Source organism: Boleophthalmus pectinirostris, unplaced genomic scaffold (assembly GCF_026225935.1).
Source record: "Boleophthalmus pectinirostris isolate CB_2022bp ecotype Guang Dong unplaced genomic scaffold, ASM2622593v1 HiC_scaffold_6, whole genome shotgun sequence".
In the NCBI taxonomy this organism is placed as follows: Eukaryota; Metazoa; Chordata; class Actinopteri; order Gobiiformes; family Gobiidae; genus Boleophthalmus; species Boleophthalmus pectinirostris.
Genome location: NW_026571447.1, coordinates 8826742 through 8851097, shown reverse-complemented (window position 1 = coordinate 8851097; position 24356 = coordinate 8826742). Strand labels below are relative to the sequence as shown.

The 24356-nt window shown below is 40.9% G+C and overlaps 1 protein-coding gene across 1 annotated transcript in view; it reads right to left on the bottom strand.

The window, feature by feature from the left end:
• Positions 1-24356, bottom strand: part of si:ch211-113g11.6 (uncharacterized protein LOC559008 homolog) — a 225038-nt gene that overhangs the window by 121875 nt on the left and 78807 nt on the right. The window contains exon 4 of the mRNA XM_055163474.1: positions 9287-9382. Coding sequence (XP_055019449.1) covers positions 9287-9382 — 96 coding nt within the window. The remainder of the gene's footprint in view (positions 1-9286; positions 9383-24356) is intronic.

Here is a 24356-nt window from a genome sequence, read left to right as displayed (position 1 = left end):
CCTTCTAATTACATTGTACTTTGTTATAAAATAGCCAAAACGTTTATTCACAAATCTTTAATGTAATATTTTTAGTGTCTAGATCCATTAACCGTCTGTGTTACAACAAAAAACAACTTTTAACTGTATTTACTTTAGCAGCCCCCCATCTGTATTAAATAACATTGGTCTACAGAATGCTGTGATGTCATCTGAAACACACCAATTTTGTGTAATATATTGAGCTTAAAATGTATATAAAAAGTTTAGATGTTTTTCTAATTGTTACTTTGTTTGGTGGGATTGTACCTGTAGTAAATATGTGTCATACTTTTACACCAGTCAAGTTTCAAAGAAAAATATTGAATATTATATTATTCTATCTAGTCATTATCAATACACGGTTCAGTTTAAAAAGGCAAGCACAATTTCCACACAAACAAGACATTTTTTCTGACAGTTTCAATATTCCTTTAAGAAAATAAAAGATGATTTGTTTGGAGTGGTGGTTGCTAAGTAACAGTGAAATTACTCCAACTTCAAGGGCGCTCAAATTTTTTTTATACCAAGTACCACAAAATAAAAGATTTGGCCTTTTAAGTACCACAAGATCTCAGTTAAGTATAGAACTGTACTGTTCTGGGTCTAATCCAGGGCTGGACCAGGTCTAAAAGTGAACTGCATCATTTCCACTGTCGTTCTAAACAAGAAATTGTCGAAAGGAAGGGAAAAAAGTGGATAAAAATTAAACAAACCCACAAACTGAAGCCTTCCAAGTACCTGTGCTGGGAAAGATCATATTCTACATGAACTAGTTCAGAGTTCAGTTCACACATTTTCAAACAAATTAGTTCGTTCATAGTTCTTAATTGTTTATAGTCAATAGTCAATAGTTCGTTCATAGTTCCAAGATATTGTTATTTTTTTTCAATACGTTATTATTTTTTCAATATCATTGTCAGCAGTTATTTTATCAGTCTTAACAATGAAACTATGTGTTAGATTTCATCGTCATATCAAATTTTGATCCTTGTCCAACCAAGGTTCACATGAGCATTTAGGGAACAGCATTTCACCAGTGCTGCTCTGTTCAGTCCACACGAGGAGCAGCTGCAGCTTTCACCTGTACAGTACAGAGGGTTTATTTGTCAGCAGAGGGGATGTGTGCAGCCTGAGTGCAGAAAGCCGCTGCTGTCTGTGCTGTTAACATGAAGTTACAGCGTTATTGTCACACTTCATGTTCCAGTAACACACAATTACTGTACACAATTATCAATCTATCAATCACTATGTGATAAAATAAGTTATGATGCTAAATTAACATTAGTGAAGGGTCAGGGGATACGTCCCATATGCATTAAAACAGGTGAGAAGAAATGTCTCAAACTTCATTAGCTAGACATCCACTCATACCTGATCGATACACCTAACCCCGCCCCCAGGAGAGTCTGAAATCTGCTGAAATCCTTCAAGACACTGACATGATACAGACAGGACAGCGGCTCTGTCTGCAAGAGACATGCACAGTAGAGCGCGAAGATCCCTCTATATTCTTTTTTGTTTTGTCTTCTTTCGATGCATGTGGGGATGTGATGCTGGTGGCTCGTGTTGTTGCCAGATTGAATGTTTTCCGCTAAATATGGCTCTTTACGGTGTGTTTAGCCGGGTTTTCACCTGGAACACTAACACGTTCACAGTTCATTCAACAGGCAGTAATACAGTGTGTTTAGTTCACATTCATCCAAAATATGAACGCATTCATGATCTATGGTTCAGGTCCAACACTGCCAAGTACCATCTGTAGTACATGGACCAGAGTTTGAGAAACATTGTTCTACAGTATATATTTTACATCTGCTGCCTGTGTCCAGCCATTAAGTACAATTGTTTATCAAAATAGTAAAAAAATAGAAAAAAACTTGGCAAGGTTTTTAGCAAAAATCTTTCATTTTACACTCTTAATTTTACACACTTTACCTTTTATTGTTTTGAAAATGCTATATTTGGCAAAAACTACATATTCAAGTTTCACTTTAGTTTTTGATGTTATGAGTCCCCTTTCCCTTTGCTCTCCACTGTAAGTCACTCCCCCTTCAGAGCACTATCAACACAATCAGCGTGCGTTCTGTTAATGAAACGACTGCACATCGCGTCAGGTTTGTGAAGTTGCTGTGAAGTTGCTGTGTACAGTTTTGCATCATGTTTTTGTATATTTATGGAGAATTGTCACGTGGGAGCTAAATCTTCAGGCATCAGGCATGTTACGTTATAATATATTTTGCATTTCCTCCTCTTTTACAGCAGCCTAATTGGTCATATGCGTTTCAACCCTTCTGCCTTCTGAATACGCTGTCCTCATTTCACCAGCTCGGTATATGTTCAACTAATACGTTTCTTTCATTACACAAACTCACTCAGCAAAAACATCCTGAGCCATAATAAATAAGGCTTGGCTTTCATCTACGCGACCGGAGGAGAAATGAGAAAATAACCGAACGCTAATGGCCATTGATTGTGAACGCGCCCGGTCTCAGCTGTGCTCGGAAACTGGTACATTAGCAACAGAAAGAGCCCTAAATGAGACGCAGTGTGGTTGGCTCCGACTCGTTTAAATACATTTGTACACAACAGTAAGTGCATTTTGTGTTTTCCGCGTAAATGTATGGAAATGCTTTGAAACAACGCGTAAAAGGCTTGAATAAATATCTTCACCTATCCTGGCTCATTTCCAGACTGATGTGTGTGGCACTGTGTTCAGATCTACACAAGTATCAATCCAGAGCGGAAGTGTGTACACAAAGAAAGTAACCCTGGTGCACAGTGTTGGGAAGGTGACTTTTAAAATGTAATCCCCTACAGATTACAGATTACATATCCCAGAATGTAGCGTAATGTAACGTAATCCATTAAATTACTTAAAGTGAGTAACGTAATCTGAATACTTTGGATTACTTGATTTGCTGTAGAGAAGCAAAGACGAGGAAATCATAACATAAGATGTTTTGTCTGATAAAACACAATAAAAAGCCCAGACTTTACTGAACTGTATTAAAAATATTATTGATAGAAGAGGAGGAAACACATCCACACATCATGGTTTAGTCCTGTTAAAGCCTGGTTTAGATCTGGTTTAAATCTAGTTTACACCGGGTTTTAGTCCTGGTTTATTCCTGATTTAGACCTGGTTTAGATCTAGTTTAGACCTGGTTTAGATCTAGTTTAGACCTGGTTTAGTCCTGGTTTAGACCTGGTTTAGATCTAGTTTAGACCTGGTTTTAGACCTGGTTTAGATCTAGTTTAGACCTGGTTTTAGTCCTGGTTTAGATCTAGTTTAGATCTAGTTTAGACCTGGTTTTAGACCTGGTTTAGTCCTGGTTTAGACCTGGTTTAGTCCTGGTTTAGACCTGGTTTAGATCTAGTTTAGACCTGGTTTAGATCTAGTTTAGACCTGGTTTAGATCTAGTTCAGACCTGGTTTAAGACCTGGTTTAAGACCTGGTTTAGTCCTGGTTTACTCCTGGTTTAGACCTGGTTTAAGACCTGGTTTAGATCTGGTTTAGATCTGGTTTAGATCTAGTTTAGACCTGGTTTAGTCCTTGTTTAGTCCTGTTTTAGATCTGGTTTAGATCTGGTTTAGACCTGGTTTAGTTTAGTCCTGTTTTAGATCTGGTTTAGATCTAGTTTAGACCTGGTTTAGTCCTGGTTTAGTCCTGTTTTAGACCTGGTTTAAGACCTGGTCTTAGATCTGGTTTAGACCTGGTTTAGATCTAGTTTAGACCTGGTTTAGTCCTGGTTTAGTCCTGGTTTAGATCTGGTTTAGATCTAGTTTAGACCTGGTTTAGTCCTGGTTTAGTCCTGTTTTAGATCTGGTTTAGATCTAGTTTAGACCTGGTTTAGTCCTGGTTTAGTCCTGTTTTAGTTCTGGTTTAGATCTTGTTTAGACCTGGTTTAGTCCTGGTTTAGTCCTGTTTTAGTCCTGGTTTAGATCTGGTTTAGATCTGGTTTAGTCCTGTTTTAGTCCTGGTTTAGATCTGGTTTAGTCCTGGTTTAGTCCTGTTTTAGATCTGGTTTAGATCTAGTTTAGTCCTGGTTTAGACCTGGTTTAGATCTGGTTTAGACCTGGGGATTTTGCCCAAAATGTGAAAACAGGAAAATCCCGCCCTGTAATCCATTTATTTCAACAAAGTAACTGTAATCCAATTACCACTCACTGAAACAGTAACTGTAACCGAATACAGTTACTCATAATTTGTACTCTGATTACATAATTCCAGTACATGTAATCAGTTACTCCCCAACACTGCTGGTGCACTGTTAGCATGCTAGTTGTCATTATCAGTGGTGTGATGGCAAAACTCTTTCTTTGGGCTTTGAACATTTGTGAAACATGCACATAATAAACTCTGTGAAAAATGAAGAGGCTGGAAAGGCGTTAGGAAAGTGACAAATAGGTTTCAAACACCGCACTGCAAAAAAGCTTGGCTAAAATGTAAAATGTAAACACTTAAATCTACCAGAAAATGACTTAAAAGTAGTGAAATGTTCTGTCCATGCAGCAAGATCATGTTACTTGACAAGTTATCTTAAAATAAACTACATCTAGACTAAAATGAATCCAATTCAAAACTAATGAGTAGATAATAAATCTGAAAATAAGATGAAGAATAAGTTTTAAAATATAAGTTTTAAAAGCTTGGCCACATCAGAGTAATCTGCAATGATGTAACTACAAAAATCACCGTTTTATCTTCAGTGTCGGGGAGTAACAGATTACATGTACCAAAGTTACGTAATCAGAGTACAAATGATGAGTAACTGTATTCAGTTACAGTTACTGTTTCAGTGAGTGGTAATTGGATTACAGTTACTTTGTTGAAATAAATGGATTACAGGGCGATAATTTTCACATTTTGGGTTAAACCAGGACTAAACCAGGACTAAAACCAGGACTAAACTAGAACTAAACCAGGACCAAAACCAGAACTAAACTAGAACTAAACCAGGACCTAAACCAGAACTAAACCAGGACTAAACTAGAACTAAACCAGGACTAAAACCAGAACTAAACTAGGACTAAACTAGGACTAAAACCAGGACTAAACCGGGACTAAACTAGAACTAAACAAGGACCTAAACCAGAACTAAACTAGGACTAAACTAGATCTTAACCAGGACTAAAACCAGGACTAAACCAGAACTAAACTAAGACTAAACTAGGACTAAAACCAGGACTAAACCAGAACTAAACTAGGACTAAACTAGAGCTTAACCAGGACTAAACCAGAACTAAACTAGGACTACACCAGAACTAAACTAAACCCAGGACTAAAACCAGGACTAAACTAGAACTAAACCAGGACCTAAACCAGAACTAAACTAGGACTAAACCAGAACTAAAACCAGAACTAAACTAGGACTAAACTAGAACTAAACTAGGACTAAACTTGGACTAAAACCAGAACTAAAACCAGAACTAAACTAAAAAGCATGACAATATCAAGTAATCCAAAGTATTCAGATTACATTACTCACTTTAAGTAATTTAATGGATTCTGTTACAAACTACATTTTGGGGTATGTAATCTGTAATCTGTAGGGGAATACATTTTAAAAGTCACCTTCCCAACACTGCTTATCTTTATCTGATAAGAATTTGTATTATTTTGTTCTCAACGTCCAGCCCAAAGCTTATAAACAGGGGAGTCGACAGAAAGGGGCAAAGGGGTCTGTTGTCCAGGGCCCCAGGGTCTTAGGGGCTCAGAATTAGACCCTCTTCCTATTGGTTTATATTAGGTGGGGGCCCATGTGAGGTTTCTTGCCCCGGGCCCCTAAATATCTATCAACAGGCTTGCTTTATACACGCAATTTAGATCAGCGGTTCCCAACTTTTTTATGTGTGGCCTGCCTGGTACCAATGTCTGACAATATTTTCACGGACCAGTGGCTCAAAACGAAACTGAGAAAAAAATGACCAAATGGGGGTTGGGGACAGCTGATGTAGATGATGCAATAAGCTCTGTTCACAGTTATGTCACAAACCAGGAAGACGTTTGGAAACATGCGATGACAACTTCCAGCGGGCTCTGTTCGCAGTAGTAAGTCTGACAAAATGTAGGAAAAAATTGAAAATGTCCCAGTTTTCTTCATCTCCTTGTTATTGAGGCGTTCCGTTATGTTCGGCTAATCAACAATTACAACCATATCTCCGTTTTCATCTTTTCCCCACTGACACACAACTCTGAACGCACTGGGTACACGCGATTACAAGAGATGAGGCACCAAATTCAAGATGATTCCAAACAGCACATACGTATGCAGTCTTCATTTTACTGCTGATCACATTTACTTCATTGGCTTTATCACAGTCGGTCGGTGGGCCCAGTGTCAGTAACTACACCAAAGTTAAGGGCGTAACAGTACACACAGTTCAGTATGTACCTCAGTTTTAAGGTCACGGTTTTATTCATTTTCGGTACAGTATGGGAACAAAATGTAAAACCATTTGCTTGTTGCTTATTTGTGTTTTGATTAAGCCAACAATTAGTTTTAACATTACACAAATGGGAAAATAAAATAAATGCTAAGTGCTGCTTGGTAATACTACAGTATTTTCCGGGCTATTAGGTGCTCTGGATTATAAGGCGCACTGTCATTAAAGGGTCTATTTTTGAACTTTTTTCACAAATAAACCGCACTGGACTTTAAACGAAACACAACAGTTGGATGGGTCAGTGGGACTTTGTTTGTTCGTTCACGGTGACTCTGGGCTTTGTTCAGTTGTGGCGTGTAGGGAGGGTGCTGTCTGGGACCAACGGATTGTCGGCGTGTTTGCAGTGACTCAGTTGTTCAGTTGTGGCTCAGAAAGGCACATTGCACTCGCTTTTTCAGTTCGTTCCTCTGTTCCGTTCCTCGTCGGCGTGGAGTGATGAGTGTGGCTGCAGGTGTTTTTCGCTGTGCGGTCGCTGTCTGCTCCGTGTGTGTTTGCGTGCTCTGCGGGTGGTGCGACTTTGTAGTTTACTGAAGTCGTGCTGGGACACCTGAGTGGATTCGTGTATGGGGCGCTCTGGATTGTGAGGCGCACGGTCGTTTTTTGATGGGGTTGGAGGTTTAAGAGCGCGTCTAATAGCCCGGAAAATACAGTAATAAGTTAAATAAAATATTCTTAAATAAGCAACAAATGTATAAAATATTATAAAAAACACTAAAAGTAAAGTGCAGCACTAACAGTTTTAATGTGACGTTTTACTCAATCTTCATATTTTTTACCAGAACAAACAACTTGTCCACATTGTCTGCAGTAAAGACAGAAAAACAGAAGACAGAAAGGCCAAAAATGAGGAAAGGGGTGTGATGACCGTAGTTTTGCAAGGATTCACGTGGTTTGGAGGGATGTAGTCAAGGCGGGAGGGAGGTAATCGTCAAGGTGGATCTCCTAACTATAAAGCGCTGCAGGAAACACTGCCACCTCAATCACGGACAAGTTCTCTTGTGAATATTAAAGAGCCGAGCCTCCGTGTAGCTGCACTTGTAGTGGCAGAATGTAAACACACACAAATTGCGTGAACTCGCTCGTACACAGCCCTGCACCGAACCAAACGCCCGTACTGAAACGGTTCAGCACAAATGCATGTACCATTACCAGTGTTGGGGAGTAACAGATTACATGTACTGGAGTTACGTAATCAGAGTACAAATTATGAGTAACTGTATTCAGTTACAGTTACTGTTTCAATGAGAGGTAATTGGATTACAGTTACTTTGTTGAAGTAAATGGATTACACGGCGGTATTTTCTTGTTTTCACATTTTGAGCTATATCCCCCCTTTTTTTTTTCCGTAATTCCACTCATTGCCAGAAACTAAACCAGGTCTAAACTAGATCTAAACCAGGTCTAAAACCAGGACTAAACCAGGACTAAAACCAGGTCTAAACTAGATTTAAACCAGGTCTAAAACCAGGACTAAACCAGGTCTAAACCAGGACTAAAACCAGGTCTAAACTAGATCTAAACCAGGTCTAAAACCAGGACTAAAGCAGGACTAAAACCAGGTCTAAACTAGATTTAAACCAGGTCTAAAACCAGGACTAAACCAGGTCTAAACCAGGACTAAAACCAGGTCTAAACTAGATCTAAACTAGATCTAAACCAGGTCTAAAACCAGGACTAAAGCAGGACTAAACCAGGACTAAAGCAGGACTAAAGCAGGTCTAAACCAGGAGTAAAACCAGGTCTAAACTAGATCTAAACCAGGTCTAAACTAGGACTAAATCAGGACTAAAGCAGGTCTAAACCAGGACTAAATCAGGACTAAACCAGGTCTAAACCAGGACTAAACCAAGACTAAACCAGGACTAAATCAGGACTAAACCAGGTCTAAACCAGGACTAAACCAAGACTAAACCAGGACTAAATCAGGACTAAACCAGGTCTAAACCAGGACTAAACCAAGACTAAACCAGGACTAAATCAGGACTAAACCAGGACTAAACCAAGACTAAACCAGGACTAAATCAGGACTAAACCAGGACTAAATCAGGACTAAACCAGGACTAAACCAGGTCTAAACCAGGACTAAAACCAGGTCTAAACTAGATCTAAACCAAGACTAAACCAGGACTAAACCAGGTCTAAACCAGGATTAAACCAAGACTAAACCAGGACTAAAACAGGATTTAACAGGACTAAACCAGGACTAAAACAGGATTTAACAGGACTAAACCAGGATTTAACAGGACTAAACCAGGACTAAAACAGGATTTAACAGGACTAAACCATGCTGTGTGGACCGTGTCTCCTCTTCTTCTATCAATAATATTTTTAATTTGGTTCAGTAAAGTCCGGGCCTTTTATTTTCTTTTATCAGACAAAACATCTTATGTTACGATATCCTCATCTTTGTTTCTCTACAGCAAATCAAGTAATCCAAAGTATTCAGATTACATTACTCACTTTAAGTAATTTACTGGATTACGTTACAAACTACATTTTCGGGTATGTAATCTGTAATCTGTAGGGGAATACATTTTAAAAGTCACCTTCCCAGCACTGACCATTACACCCCTACCACAAGTTGTCATCGCATGTTTCAAAATGTCGTCCTAATTTATGACGTAAGCGTGAATCGAGCCTATAGAGATAAAAACTACTGGATATTGTGTGATTTCTGCAGCACTCAGAGACATTTTCATAAAGCTCTTCTTCAGTATTATTTGATAACGGCTTGTTCCACAGCGATCCATTTCCACACAAAATAAGAGGTTTAATGAGCTTTCCCCCAAACTGCATTCAGGAGAGAGAAGAGTCTTACCAGCATCCAGCACCTGGGGCTCCCCGCGTTGGTCCCACACACGACGAACGTGTCGTTCACTTTCTGCATGACCGTGATGAAGTTATCACACTCCAGCTGGGAACACAAGAGAGAAGGAGTCACAAAAGAGGACAAACGAGGAGAAGGAAGGAGTCACTAAGGAGGACAAAAGAGGAGAATTAACAAAAGAGGAAAAAGAGGAGAGAGAAGGAGTCACAAAAGAGGACGAAAGAGGAGAAAAAAATAAGTCACAAATGAGGACAAAAGACAAGAGGAGAATTAACAAAAGAGGACAAAAGAGGAGAGAGGAAGGAGTCACAAAAGAGGATGAAAGAGGAGAAAAAATGAGTCACAAATGAGGACAAAAGACAAGAGGAGAATTAACAAAAGAGGACAAAAGAGGAGAGAGAAGGAGTCACAAAAAAAAGGACAAAAGACAAGAGGAGAATTAACAAAAGAGGACAAAAGAGGAGAGAGAAGGAGTCACAAAAAAGGACAAAAGACAAGAGGAGAATTGACAAAAGAGGAGAAAGGAGTCACAAAAGACGAAAAGAAAGGAGAAGGAAGGAGTCACAAAAGAGGACAAAGGAGGAGAAGAAAGGAGTAACTAAGGAGGACAAAAGAGGAGAGAGAAGGAGTCACAAATGAGGACAAAAGAGGAGAGAGGAGGAGCCACAAAAGAGGACAAAAGAGGAGAAGAAAGGAGTCATAAAAGAGGACAAAAGAGAAAAAGACAGCAGGAGAAGGAGGAGGACAGATGAGAAAAACGCTGGAGTTATCAAAACATAAGGACAGATGAGAAGAAAGAAGGAGTCACAAAAGATTAAAAAGGAGGAGCAGGGTGACCAGAATTTCAAAATAAAAAATTGGAACATCCGTTTTTTTTTTGGTGGATGTTAATAATAAAATTGTGAAACGAGCGCGTAATTAAGGAAAACAGACCATTCATGACGAACGTGTGAGTCAGTATAGTCACATTTTCTTTGTGTTTTCTGCATTTTACCGAAACAAAATTACAATTTCTCTCCTCTCTTTACTAATGGCAGGGATCAGATTGGTCCAAAATAGGGACACCGGGGACATTTTTTGTATAAAACTGGGACAAATCAGTGGTTTGGGATAAATCTGCTGGGACAGGGGACACAGGGCTCAAAACTGGGACTGTCCCGGGGAAATAGGGACGTCTGGACACCCTGAAAAGGAGGACAAACGGGAGAGAGCAGGAGCTAAGCGAAGGACAGAAACAGAAGCAAGTGAGAAGAAAGCAGGAGCTACCACGATGAGAAGAAAGCCGGAGTCAGCAAAAGACGGAGGATAAATATGAAACGAGAAGTTAGAGAGACTTGAAAGAGGACAGATGAAAAAAAACTGAGGAGACGAGAAGGACAAACAAAAGTGAACGGGAGTTGGCGAGAGAAGAAAAGAGACGAAGAGTACAAAAATATCCAAAAGACAAGGAGAATAATATAAGAAGAAAGCAGCGGTTAGGAAGAGACGAGGACGGATGAGAAGAACGTAGGAGTTGAGGAGACGATGAGGACAAAGAGAAGAACGCAGGAGCTGAGAAAAGAAAAAGAGGACAAAGAGCTGAGAAGAGAAAAAGAGGATAGATGAGAAGACAAAAGAGAACAGATGAGAGGAAAGCAGGAGCTGAGAAGAGAAAAGGAGGAGAGATGAGAAGACAAAAGGAGAACAGATGAGAGGAAAGCAGGAGCTGAGAAGAGAAAAGGAGGAGAGATGAGAAGAGAAAAGGAGGAGGACAAAGAAGAAAACAGAAGCTGAGAAAGAGGGACAAAAAAGAGAAAAGGAGGACAAAAAGAAGAGAAACGAGGAAGACAAAGAGAAGAAAACAGGAGCTGAGAAGAGAAAAGGAGGAGGAAAAAGAGAAGCAGGAGCTGAGAAGAGGAAAGGAAGAAAGATGAGAAGAAAGCAGGAGCTGAGAAAGGAGGACAAAAAGAAAAGAAGAGGAGGACACAGAGCAGAAAGCAGGAGCTGGGAAGAGAAAAAGAGGATGAAGAAAAGAAAGCAAGAGCTGGGAAGAGAAAAGCACAGATAAGAAGAGAAAAGAAGGAGAGATGAGAAGAAAGCAGGATGAAGAGAAGAAAACAGGAGCTGGGAATTGAAAAGACGGATGAGAAAAAAACAGGAGCTGAGAAGAGAAAAGGAGGATGAAGAGAAGAACGCAGGAGCTAAGAGAAAAGAAAAGGAGGACAAAGAGAAGGAAAAAGCTGAAGCTACCAAGAGACGAAGAGGATAAATAAAAGAGGATCGTAAAACAGCAGGAGTTTGAAGAAATGAGAACAGAGTAGAAGTCCGAGAGAGACACGAGAGAGCAGGTACGACGGACTATAAGGGTCAGATAAAAAAAAAATGCTGGTGCTAAGAGAATAAAGTCGTAACATTTCGACATTAAAGTCGTAATATTATGAGAATAAAGTCGAAGTTTAAATAAAGTCGTAATATTATGAGAATAAAGTCATAATATCACGAGAATGAAGTCGTAATAAAATCAAAGTCAAAGTGAAAAATGCAGCAGAAGAAAAACCTTGTTTTTCAATATAAAACCAAAAATAAGAAAACGAACAACAATTTTCTTCATTATTTGTGCCTCCGGACTGAACCAGGACTGAACCAGGACTGAACCAGGACTGAACCAGGACTGAACCAGGACTAAACAAGGTCCGAGACCAGACCGGGACTGAGACCAGGACTTAGACCAGGACTAGACAAGGACTGAGATCAGGATTGAGACCGGGAACAGGACCAGGACTGAGACTGGGACTGAGACCGGGACCAGACCAGGACTGAAAATGGTTTAGTCCTGGTTTAGTCCAGATTCAGTCCTGGTTCAGTCCTGGTTCAGTCCGTATGCGGCGCATTAGTCCCGCATCGCATTTTAAAGTCACTGAAATGCCATTTCCCATTTCCGTGACTTAAACCAGGATTAAACCTGGACTAAACCGTTTTCAGTCCTGGTCTGGCCCCGGCCTCAGTCCTGGTCTGGTCCCAGTCTCAATCCTGGTCTTTCTGGTTTGGTTCCGGACCTGGTTTAGTCCTGATTCAGTCCTTGTTCAGTCGAATGATACACAGATTCTTCTCCTTTACAAAATGCTCCGAATTCTCCATTCTCCACTCGTTCAGACTTTCCGAGCAGCCGATATTCTCATAATATTACGACTTTATTTTGACTACGACTTTATTCTCATATAATTACTACTTTATTCTTGTAAAAATATGACTTTATTCTCGTAAAATTACGACTTTAATGTCGAAATGTTTCTCGTAGCGCCAGCATTTTTTATTATTTTTTTATCTGACCCTTATACTCCGTCGTAAGCAGGAGAAGAAAGCTGAAAAAAACCCAAAACAAAACGAGGAGGACAGAAAAGAGCAGGAGAAAGCAAGAGACAGAGAGAGGAGCAGAAAGAAGGAATAGACAGAAGAATCGGGGTAAGCGATGAGGAAAGATAAAAAAAGCGGGAGACAAATACGACCAGACAAGAAAAGTGTGGGAGTCGGCAGGAGACTATGAGGACGGCGTGAGGAAAAGACAGCGGGGGTTAGTCACTATGTCGGGCAGAGTGGAAGAAAGAAGAAGAGGGCGAGAGTTATCCGGAATGATGATAAAGAGACGAAAGCAGGAGTTACAAAGAGGAAAAGATGAAAGAGGCGATGAAGACGGACGAGGCACAACGGGCTTTCAGAGGCAACATAAAACCGAAAAAAACTGGGAAAACACATGAAAATATGGGATGTAACGGAGCGAAAAAGAGTAAAAATGTGTCAACAAATAACTAGATACTGTATGTTTTCAGTCAAAATGGATGTCAAGTGGGTGGGCTACGAGTTTTGAATGGTTCCTTTAAACTGCTGTCACACCTTGACGATTTAGCCAGCGTATGCCCACGTATGAAAAATTTGGCGTAATATGTTGAGAAAATGTGTAGCGTACACAGAACTTATGAGTAACGTGTTTTGAACCTGTGTGTAACTTATATCGAACTTATTTCCAACACATATTGACATATGCAGACGTATTTGACATGTTCCAGACGAGCGCAGAACTCACTGAACGTCTTTCTAACTTGTAGTTACTGGATAATGGTGTACTGGAAGCGTTTAGGAGAATTGGTATAAAAATGGGAAGGAAACTTTTAGGAAACAGACTTTGTGCTCCCATATATCATATGAGCCGATGCAAAACACTTGATCAGAGAATACTTCGGCCACAGAGGATATCACACAGTGGGAAAATGTCCTCACTGAGAGTCGTAGGAAACAGTCATTGCATTTTAAAAAAGAGCGTCCTGTAGGCGATCTGCGGAGAACAACATACAGACTAACCGATCAATTCAACTGTACCAGCTCGATAAGAAGACTTTATTACTCACTCTGTATTATCCACAGAATTTGTCCTCCGCAAATAATGACATCCAGTGGACAAAACCGCACTATTAATCCATTTGAGTCGTTCTTTGAAAGTAAAAAGGAGAGAGTCGCACGTGTGTTTGTTTACGTCCAGCACGCGTGAAGCTGCAGATTAGCGACAGTGACTCTACTTCCTGTGGACTTTATCTCCAGTCTTTTATGCTTTTAAAAACATGTATCTGAAGTATTGCACCACATTTCACAAATAATAATAACTCAGTTTTGTCTTGTATCTAAAGTAGAAGTGCAGTATTCTGAGCTCTAGAAGTGCAGTGGCGAGTGGTTTTCCTGTAGACAGGAAACAGCTGACGCGATCACACTCACAACTTTACAGCCTTTGGTTCGCAGACAGATCCCGCTGCTCTGACCTATCAATCCATCTGTTGCATTCAGCACCATAAACAGAGAGAGACTGATATGATGATATATCATATGATATGATTTCAATTGTCCAGCGGCAGACTTTTAATAGGCGACGAGACGTGATCGTCGGTGATACGCTGCAGTGCACTATGCATAGGTTAGACTGTCGTTAGGCATAAGTTGTGGATGCTGGCAACACGCTCAGCATTAGTTGGTATAAGTTCTCTATAAGTTATCAAAACGTTCTATATAGTTACTAATACGTTATGTATACGTCCAACTTGTTATGAATACACTATGTATACGCCCAAAATTAAAAAAAACATCGATGGTTCAGCGTATGCCAGCGTTTTAGGGAAATTCTGGTACATCGGCATACGTTTTCTAAATCGTCAAGGTGTGACAGGGCTTTTACATCAGGGGTCTCCAACCTTTTTCCTCCAGCGAGCTCCTTTACAAAGCGAAAAGGTCAGAGAGCGACTAGTTTTAGCGATCGCAACAAATTCAGGAAATATAAGAGCCAAGGCGAGTCTTAGAACATTTACCAATCCAATTATAACCCAAAGTTATAGGCATCAAAATGAAAACTGCAAAAACAAAATCTAGCCAAGTTAAGATGAACTTGAATTAAGAAAGTTTTATCATGATTCAATTTCACTTGATGAGTAAAATGATCTGCCAATGGAACAAGATTTTATGTACTTAAACTATGAAAATGCAACTTGCGACACTTAAAATAAGAAGAACAACAACTTTTTGCGCTTAAAATAAGAAACTAAATCGAATGTTGCTTGAAGAAAAACACACTTATTCCATTGGTAGATCATTTTACTTGTCCAGTTGAATCTACTTAAATAAAATACAGTAGAATACAGTAGGCGGTTCACAAAAACCCCAGAAGTGCGAGTTCGGGCACCAGCCAATCAGAGTCATACATTCTGTGTTGTCAGCAATTCCCGAGATCGAGGATTTAAAGACGGAATAAAGAGAATGGTTGGTAAATTTTATCAAGGGGAAAGACATTATTGTCCTTCTTCCTACGGGATTTGGGAAAAGCTTAATATACCAGTTAGACCCATTAGTGGTGCATTACATACGTCACGACCAAATAGCAGCGATTGGTTAAATAAAAAAAGTACCCATCTACTGTTGAGTGAATGAATTCTAATGCTGTGAGGTCAGACGGTTTCCACAAAGTGAAACCGACTGATGAATCAGGCTAGTTTGTTGTGACTTGTACACTTCAAAAACTCAAATCTAGCCAAGTAAACATGACTTGAATTAAGAAAGTAAAATGATGATGACCAATGGAACAAGACTTTCTGTTCTTAAAATATGAAAATAAAGGTTGCACAAACAACTTTTTGCACTTAAATGAATAATAATAATAAAAAAAAAAAGCTCCTTGTATAAAAAAAAACACACTTATTCCATTGGTAGACAGTTTCACTTGTCAAGTTGAATCTACTCAAATAAAGTCAGATGTTTTTCAATTTAAATCATTTCAACTAACCTAGATATTGTTTTTTGCAGTGTAGTTTGTTGTGACTTATACACTGCAAAAACTCAAATCTAGCCAAGTAAACATGACTTGAATTAAGTAAAATGATGATGGCCAGTGGAACAACTTTTTGTACTCAAAATATGAAAATAAAGACTGCATAAACAACTTTTTACACTTAACTGAAGAAAGAAAAACGAATGTTCCTTGAAATAAGAAAAACACACGTTTTCCATTGGTAGATCATTTTACTTTTCAAGGTGAATCTACTCAAATAGTCAAATTTTCTTAATTTAAGTCATTTTAATTTAGCTAGATAGTTTTTTTTTTTTTTTTGCAGTGTAGTTTGTTGTGACTTGTACACTGCAAAAACTCAAATCCAGCCAAGTAAACATGACTTGAATTAAGAAAGTAAAATTGATGATGACCAATGGAACTAGACTTTTTGTTCTTAAAATATGAAAATAAAGGTTGCACAAACAACTTTTTGCACTTAAATGAAGAAAGAAAAACTAAAGTTCCTTGAAATAAGAAAAACACACTTATTCCATTGGTAGATCATTTTACTTTTCAAGCTGAATCTACTCAAACAAGGCAAGGGCAAGGCAAGTTTATTTGTGTAGCACAAGTCGTACACAAAGTAATTCAAAGTGCTTTTCAGAATAAGAAAAACTTTAAAAACACAATAAAAACTAATCAAAACATAAATAATCATCATAAAATTAAAAAGAGAGAGACATTAAATTAGAGAGAAGAGTGCGGAATGAAAACCTAAAGAAGAAAGGAGGAGCTGAGAAGAGAAAAGGAGGAGAGATGAGAAGAGAAAAGGAGGACAGATGAGAAGAACAGACCTGAAGAAGAAAAGGAGGAACAGATGAAGAGAAAGCAAGAGCTGAGAAAGAGAAAAGGAGGACAGATGAGAAGAAAGGAGGAGCCGAGAAGAGAAAAGGAGGACAAAGAGAGAAGAAAATTGGAGCTGAAAAGAGAAAAGAAGGACAGATGAGAAGAGAAAAGGAGGCAGACAAAAAGAAAACAGGAGCTGAGAAGAGAAAAGGAGGACAGATGAGAAGAGAAAAGGAGGAAGACAAAGAGAAGAAAACAGGACCTGAGAAGAGAAAAGAAGGACAAAGACAAGAAAGCAGGAGCTGAGAATTGAAAAGGAGGATGACAAAGAAGAAAAGAGCTGAAGCTTGAAAACCTAAAGTCAAATGTTCTTAATTCAAGTCATTTTAACTTTCCTAGATCTTACATTTTGCAGTGTACATTTACAATGATAACAGATATTTAATTAATGACATTTTTGATTTTTAGTACAATACGTATAATTCAGAAATCCCTTGGCGAGCTGCATGGAAGGGGGTGAGCTACAGGTTGGAAACCCCGGCGTTACATGAGTGGTTCAGACCGGATCTTACTTTTAAAAATAATACAACATTTTCTTTCAAATGTGTTTGCATTTTTATACCGATTTAAACTAAAACACAAGAATGAGCACAGGAGCAGAGTAGGCAACACCAGTGAGAGTTTGTACACAAAAACATGATTCTGCATCATAATAGGTACAGTTAGTTTTTTAATTAGAGTATGGTTGTAGTGTAATGTCTTTAGAATATGAATAACTTCACTCCCACTCTCCATTTTAAACAGATCGAAGCTTTAGTTGTTTCTCTCAGTGATACATTTCTTGTTAAAATTTGTTCTCACATTTGCTTTGGTCTTATTAATTAAACATAAAAAGAGAACATAAAAAGTCTTTTGAATGGCTCTTTGACTATGGTGAAAAGATTTTCAAAATTCTAAACTGGGACACACCGGTTGGGATGGGTAGGATAAATAATATTGAGAAAAGAGTGTGTAACATTGTTCATTCTGCACATTTTATTTTTTTGCTTCATGGCCATTTTCAAGCACAGTTTTCTGCATTTTAGCTAAACAAATGACAATTTACTGTATTTTCCGGGCTATTAGTCGCTCTGGATTATAAGACGCACTGTCATTGAATGGTCTATTTTCGAACTTTTTTCACAAATAAACCGCACCGGACTTTAAACGAAACACAACAGTTAGATGACTCAGTCGGACTTTGTTTGGTGCGTCCACAGCGTCTTGCGTGTTCGCAGTGACTCAGTTGTTCAGTTGTGTCTAGAAGTGGCACATTGCACTCGCCTTTTTCGGTTCGTTCCTCCGTTCCGTTCCTCGTCGGCGTGGAGTGATGAGTGTGGCTGTGGGTGTTTTTCGCTGTGCGGTCGCTGTCTGCTCTGTGTGTGTTTGCGTGCGCTGCTGATGGTGCGGCTTTGTAGTTTACTGAAGTCGTGCTGGGACACCCGAGTGGATTCGTGTATAGGGCGCTCTGGATTGTGGAGCGCGCTGTCGTTTTTTTGATGGGATTAGAGGCTTAAGAGCGCGTCTAATAGCCCAGAAAATACGGTATTCCTCTCTTTACTGCTGACCGGTATCAAATTGGTCAAAAATAGGGACATCTGGGACATTTCTTGAATAAAACTGGAACAAATCAGTGGTTTTGGATAAATCTGCTGGGACAGGGGACACAGGCAGTGGACTGTGATTGTCCCGAGTCAACAGAGACAACATCAGACATTAAAGTTGTTTCTACATTTTATTTAAAACTAGACAATGATTTGAAATGATGTGGCCGTCTGTAAATTTAAATCTGAATCTATCAATACAATAGGCTGTGTTCACGTTATGTCATAAGATTCTATAAAGTGATATTTACACTCCAAAAAGTAAGATCTAGATAAGTTAAAATGATTTAAAGAATATTTTACTTTGAGTAGATTCAACTTGACAAGTAAAATTATTTCAAATAAGTGTTTTTCTTCAAGCAACATTAGATTTTGTTTCTTATTTTAACTGCAAAGAGTTGTTGTTTTTCCTGTCATAAGTGTAGCAAGATGTACTTTCATATTTTAAGTACAGACAGTCTTGTTCCACGCGCAGATCATTTCACTTGTCAGGGGAAATTTACTCAAAAACTTTCTTAATTCAAGTTCATCTTAACTTGGCTAGAGTTTAGTTTTTGCAGTATATTTCAAAACTGCGATGTCCAAAATGATGGCTATGGTACAAGTTTGAGGACATCACTAATCACTAATATCCTGTATTTTCAGACACCATCATAGACTGGATATGGAAGTGGACTGAAGGAGTGTGATGCCACCCACTGTGTTCAGCCTCAGCCAAATGTAGTCAATCAAGGCCTGCAGTTATGGCAGCTTATTGGCAAAAGATTGGAAATCCATGCATGAAGCCAAAGAGCCAATCAGGAGCGAGGTTGTTGACAGTACTCGACTCTGGCACTTAGCAATGAGGCACAATAGCTGTCAATCAAGCCTGTTACTAACACTTGCAGTTTCAACCGCAGTATTAATGTTACTGATGTTCATACCTTGATTTATGGACAAAATACAAACTAAAAACGATCAGAGTTCATCATATAGAGTGGATAAAAATGAAGTCCAAAAAGAGCCTCACAGCAGCAGCTGGAGGGAAAGGGCCAACCATTTTTCAATAGAATGTGAATTAGCCTGAGTCACTATCAGTTGTGTAAACTTATGGAGAAAATTCAATTTGTCAGCTGGACAAAAGTTTATTTGGTTGAAGACGTTTGGCAGCTCATCCAAGCTGCTTCTTCAGTTCTGGTCAGAATGTTGGTGGTATAACAAACTAACAGAAACTGTAAACACGCAGATGTCTTAGTTTCAGAGTAGTTTAACTGTAGTTAGCTCCCCCTTCAGACAGATATATGTCCACCAGCTTTTGACCTGAACTGAAGAAGATGATTGGATGAGCTGCGAAATATATTTGACCAAATAAACTTTGTCCAGTTGACAAATTGATTTTTCTCCTTTGTCTGGATTCTACCTTTTTCACACATTATGTGCCTTGTAATCACTTTATTCATTTGGGTCTGTGTAGCATTTATTATTTACATTTCAATTAAGAACAAAAAACAATAAAATGGGAAAATAGTTTGTTTTTTAATTTTTTCGTTTTAGGGTCAAACTAAAAAACAGATTTCAACCTCTATTTCCAATATTTAATTTAAAGTTTATTTCAGGTCAGACCAATCAAAAAACAATCTTGGTGCCTATTTCAGTTTAGATATTTTATTCTCTCTGGTTTATTTCCCCTGGAAGTTCTACCGCTAGAAGGACTTATCTGAAAAATCATTGCAGTTTTATCATGTCATATCCTCTTTTTAACAGTGACACGTTCACTTTAAAGTCTTAGAAAGTCAACGTTGAAAACCTCCATGACGAGAAACAGGAAGCAACGAGGAGTTCATTCATTCATTCATCATTGCATTTATACAGTGCCTTTCAACATATCAAAAGCGCTTTACAGTTTATTCATTCACTCAACACTCAGTGTAGTCACAGCTGCCCTGGGGCGGACTGACGGAGGTGAGGCTGCCAATCTGCACCATGGGCCCCTCCGAACACCACCATCACTCACACACACACCACTACTTTACTAGTTCTGGGTCAAATCAGAGACAATAAAATATCTAAATTAAAATAGGCACCAAGACTGGTTTTGATTGGTGTTTTGTGAAATAAACTTTAACTTAAATATTGTAGATAGATGTTGAAATGTTTTTTGGTTTGACACTAAAACGGAAAAACGAAATAAGAAACTGTTTTCCCATTTTATTGTTTTTCGTTCTTAATTGAAATCCAAAAGAACCAGACCCATTTGGAATGCATTTTATTATGATTTTTTATTCACTTTCAGTTCTTTTTGACATCCATCCCTTGCACTTAGTCTGAGTTTGTCACATGTGAACCTCCTCTCTCTAGACAGCAGTGTGCGCGTCATACTGACCCGGCCCGAACTGTCCAATGGGGACGTGCCTCTACTTTGCCAGGATGCTTTGGAGCCCTGGATAGATAAGCAAATATATCTGCATTACTTTTTTAAAATCAACTTTGAGAAACAATATTTGCACCTTATATAGACAACGTTTTGACTGACAAATGCAGAAGCCCCACGCAAAATACGATACGGCGCACAAAGCAGCAAATACCACAAGGAAATAGGAATGAATAAAAAGGTAGAAGAGAGAGGAGAGGAGGAGGAAAGGAGGAGAGGGAGATGAGGAGGAGGAAAGGGAGGTGAGAAGGATGAGGAGGTAGGGGGAAGGGGAAGAAGAAAGAGGTGAGAAGAGAAGGAGCGAGGATAGGAAGAGAAAAGAGGGAGACGAGGAGCAGGAGAGGAGGATAAGAGGGAGGATAGGAGGGGAAAGGAGTGAGGAAAGGGAGGTGAGAGATGAGAAAGAGGAAGGAGGAGACAGGATGAGAATAAAAGGAGAGGGGGAGAAGAGAGGGAGGAGAGGATAAGAGGAGAAGAGAAGAAGAGTGAGAAGGAGGAGAGGAAGAAAGAGGAATAGAGAGGGAAGAGAGGAGGAGGAAAGGGTGGAGGAGAGAGGAAGAAAGAGGGAGAAGAGGAGGAGAGAGGATAAGAGGAGGAGGAGAGGGAGGACAGAAAGGAAAGGAGGAGTGAAAAAAAGAAATAAATGCGGAAGAGAGGAGGAAAAAAAGGCTGGAGGGGAGAGGAAGAAGATGAGGATGAGAGGGGTTAGGGGAGAAGAAGAGAGGGAGGAGAGAGAGGATAGGAGGAGATGAGGATAAGAGGGAGGAGAGAGAGGATAGGAGGAAGGAAGAGGGGGAAAGGAAGATGAAAGAGGTGAGAGGAGAAGGAGAGAGGAAGGAGGAGACAGAGGGGGAGAATACAAGGAGAGGGGGAGAAGAGAGGAAGGAGAGGAAGAAGAAAGCCGGAAGGTGAGGATGAGGACAGTCGGAGGACAGAGAAGGAGAAGAGAGGAGGAGGAGAGAGGAGAGAGGAGGAGGGAGAGAGAGAAGAGGGAGGAGAGAGGAAGAGAGTAGGAGAGAAAGGATGGGAGGAGAGGGATAGAGAGCGAAGAGAGGAGGAGGAAAGGTTGGAGGGGAGAAGAAGGAGATGAGGATGAGAAGGGTTAGGGGAGAAAAAGAGAGGGAGGAGAGAGAAAGGGTAAGAGGAGAGGGGGAGGCAAGATGGAGTAGGAGAGGAGGATAAGAGGGAGGAGAGAGAGGCTAGGAGGGAAAAAGGAAGATGAACGAGGTGAGGGAGGAGGAGGAGGAGACAGATGGCAAGAATACAAGGAGAGGGGGAAAAGAGAGGAAGGAGAAGAAGAAAAAAGAGGGAGGGGAGGAGGAGGAGAGAGAAGATGGGGTGAGAGAAAGAGGGAGGAGAGGAGAAGAGGAGAGAGGGAGGAGATTAGGATAGAGAGAGGGAGAGGAGGAGGAGGAGGAGAGGAGGATAAGAGGGAGGAGAGAGGAAAGGAGGAGAGAGTGGGAGAAAGGAAGATGAAGAGGTAAGAAGAGAAGGAGAAACAAGAATACAAAGAGAGGGGGAGAAGAGAGGGAGGAGACAAAAAAGGAAAGAGGGAGGGAGGAGTGGAGGAGGAGAGACAGGATGGGGAGAGAGAGAGAAAGAAAGAGGAGGGAGACAGGACAGGAGGGGGAGGACAAAAGAGAAGAGGAGGAGGACAGAGGAAGAAAGAGGGAGGAGAGAGGATAAGGGGGCGAGAGAGGGGGAGGAGGAGAGAAAGGATAGGAAGAGAGGAAGAAATAGGAATAGTGAGAGAAGAGAGGAGGATGAGCGGCTGGAGGGGAGAGGAAGGAGATGAGGATGAGAGGGGTTAGGGGAGAAGAAGAGAGGAAGGAGAGAGAGGGTAGGAGGAGGAGAGGAGGATAAGAGGGAGGAGAGAAGAAAGGAGAAGGGAGGGGGAAAGGAAGATGAAAGAGGTGAGAGGAGAAGAAGAGAGGGAGGAGAGAGGAGACAGAAGAAAGAAGAAGGGAGGAGGAAGCGAGGCTGAGGACAGTGGGAGGACAGAGGGAGGAGAGAAAGAGAAAAGAGGAAAAGGAGAGAGGGAGAAGAAGAGAGAGAGGATAGGGAGAGAGGAAGAAAGAGGGAGGAGAGAGGATAAGAGGAGGAGAGAGAGGGAGGAGAGAAAGGATAGGAAGAGAGGAAGAAATAGGATTAGAGCGGGAAGAGAGGAGGAGGAAAGGGTGGAGGGGAAAGGAAGGAGAGCAGGATGAGAGGGGTTAGGGGAGAAGAAGAGAGGGAGGAGAGAGGAAAGCAAGGAGTAGGAAAGGAGGATAAGAGGGAGGAGAGAGGGAGGATAGGAGGAGGGAGGGTGAAAAGGAAGATAAGAGAGGAGAAGGAGAAAGAGAGAAGGAGGAGACATAGGACAAGAATACAATGAGAGGGTGAGAAGAGAGGAAGAGGAAAGAGGGAGGTGAGGAGGATGAAAGAGGGAGGAGAGAAGAAGAGTAAGGGGGAGGAGAGGAAGAAAGAGGACTAGAGAGGGAAGAGAGGAGGAGGAAAGGGTGGAGGAGAGAGGAAGAAAGAGGGAGAAGAGGAGGAGGAGGAGAGAGGATAGGGAGAAAGGAAGAAAGAGGGAGGAGAGAGGATAAGAGGAGGAGAGAAATGATAGGAGAAGTGGAAAAAAGAGGAAGAGATAAGGAAGAGAGGAAGAGGAAAGGTTGGAGGGGAGAGGAAGGAGATGAGGATGAGAGGGGTGAGGGGAGAAGAAGAGAGGGAGGAGAGAGAGGAGAGGAGGAGGAGTAGGAGAGGGGGATAAGAGGGAGGAGAGAGAAGAAACGAGGAGGGAGGGAGGAAAGGAAGATGAAGAGGTGAAAGGAGAAGGAGAAAGGGAGGAGGGAGAGACAGAGGACAAGAATACAAGGAGAGGGGGAGAAGAGAGGAAGGAGAGGAGGAGGAGGAAAGAGAGGTGAGGAGGGAGGGAGGGAGGGTGGAAGGAGAAGAAAGGAATAGAGAGGGAAGAGAGAAGGAGGGATGGGTGGAGGGGAGAGGAAGGAGATAAGAGGGGTTAGGGGAGAAGAAGAGAGGGTAGGAGGAGGAGAGAGGAAAGCAAGGAGTAGGAAAGGAGGATAAGAGGGAGGAGTGAAGGAGGATAGGAGGGGGGATGAACAAGGAGAGAGGAGAAGGAGAGAGGGAGGAGGAGGAGGAGGAGAGAGAGGACAAGAATATAAGGAGAGGGGGAAAGGGAAGGAAGAGAGGAAAAGGTAAGGAGGAAAGAGGAGGAGAGAGCGAATAGGGGGAGAGAGGAAGAAGGGGAGGAGAAAGGATAAGAGGAGAAGAGAGAGGAGGAGAGAGGCTAGGAAAGGGAAAGAGGTGAGGAGGAGGACAGAGGGAGGAGAGACGGAGAAGAGAGAGGGAGGAGAGAATAGGGACAGAGAAAGAAAGGAGGAGAGAGGATAAGAGGAGGAGATAAGAAGAAGAGGAGGAGAAAGGAGAGGAGAAGAGGAAGAAAGAGAATGGAGAGGGAAGAGAGGAGAATGAACAGCTGGAAGGGACAGGAAGGAGACGAGGATGAAAGGGGTTAGGGGAGAAGAAGAGAGGGAGGAGAGAGAGAGGGAGGCGAGGAGGAGTAGGAGAGAAGGATACGAGGGAGGAGAGGAAGGAGGATGAAAGAGGTGAGAGGAGAAGGAGGAGGAGAAGGAGGAGACAAGAACACAAGGAAAAGAGGGGGAGGAGAAGAGGAGGACAGAAAGAAAAGGAGGATGAACGGGTGGAGGGGAGAGGAAGGAGATGAGGATGAGAGGAGAGGAAAGGAGGAGGAGGGAGGAGAGCGCAGACAGAGTGAAGACGTGCAATCGCGCTGATGAAGAGTGGACGAAATAAAGAGAAGAGAGGGAGGAAAGGAGGAGGAGAGGGAGGAAAGGAGGAGGAGAATACAAGGAGGCTGAA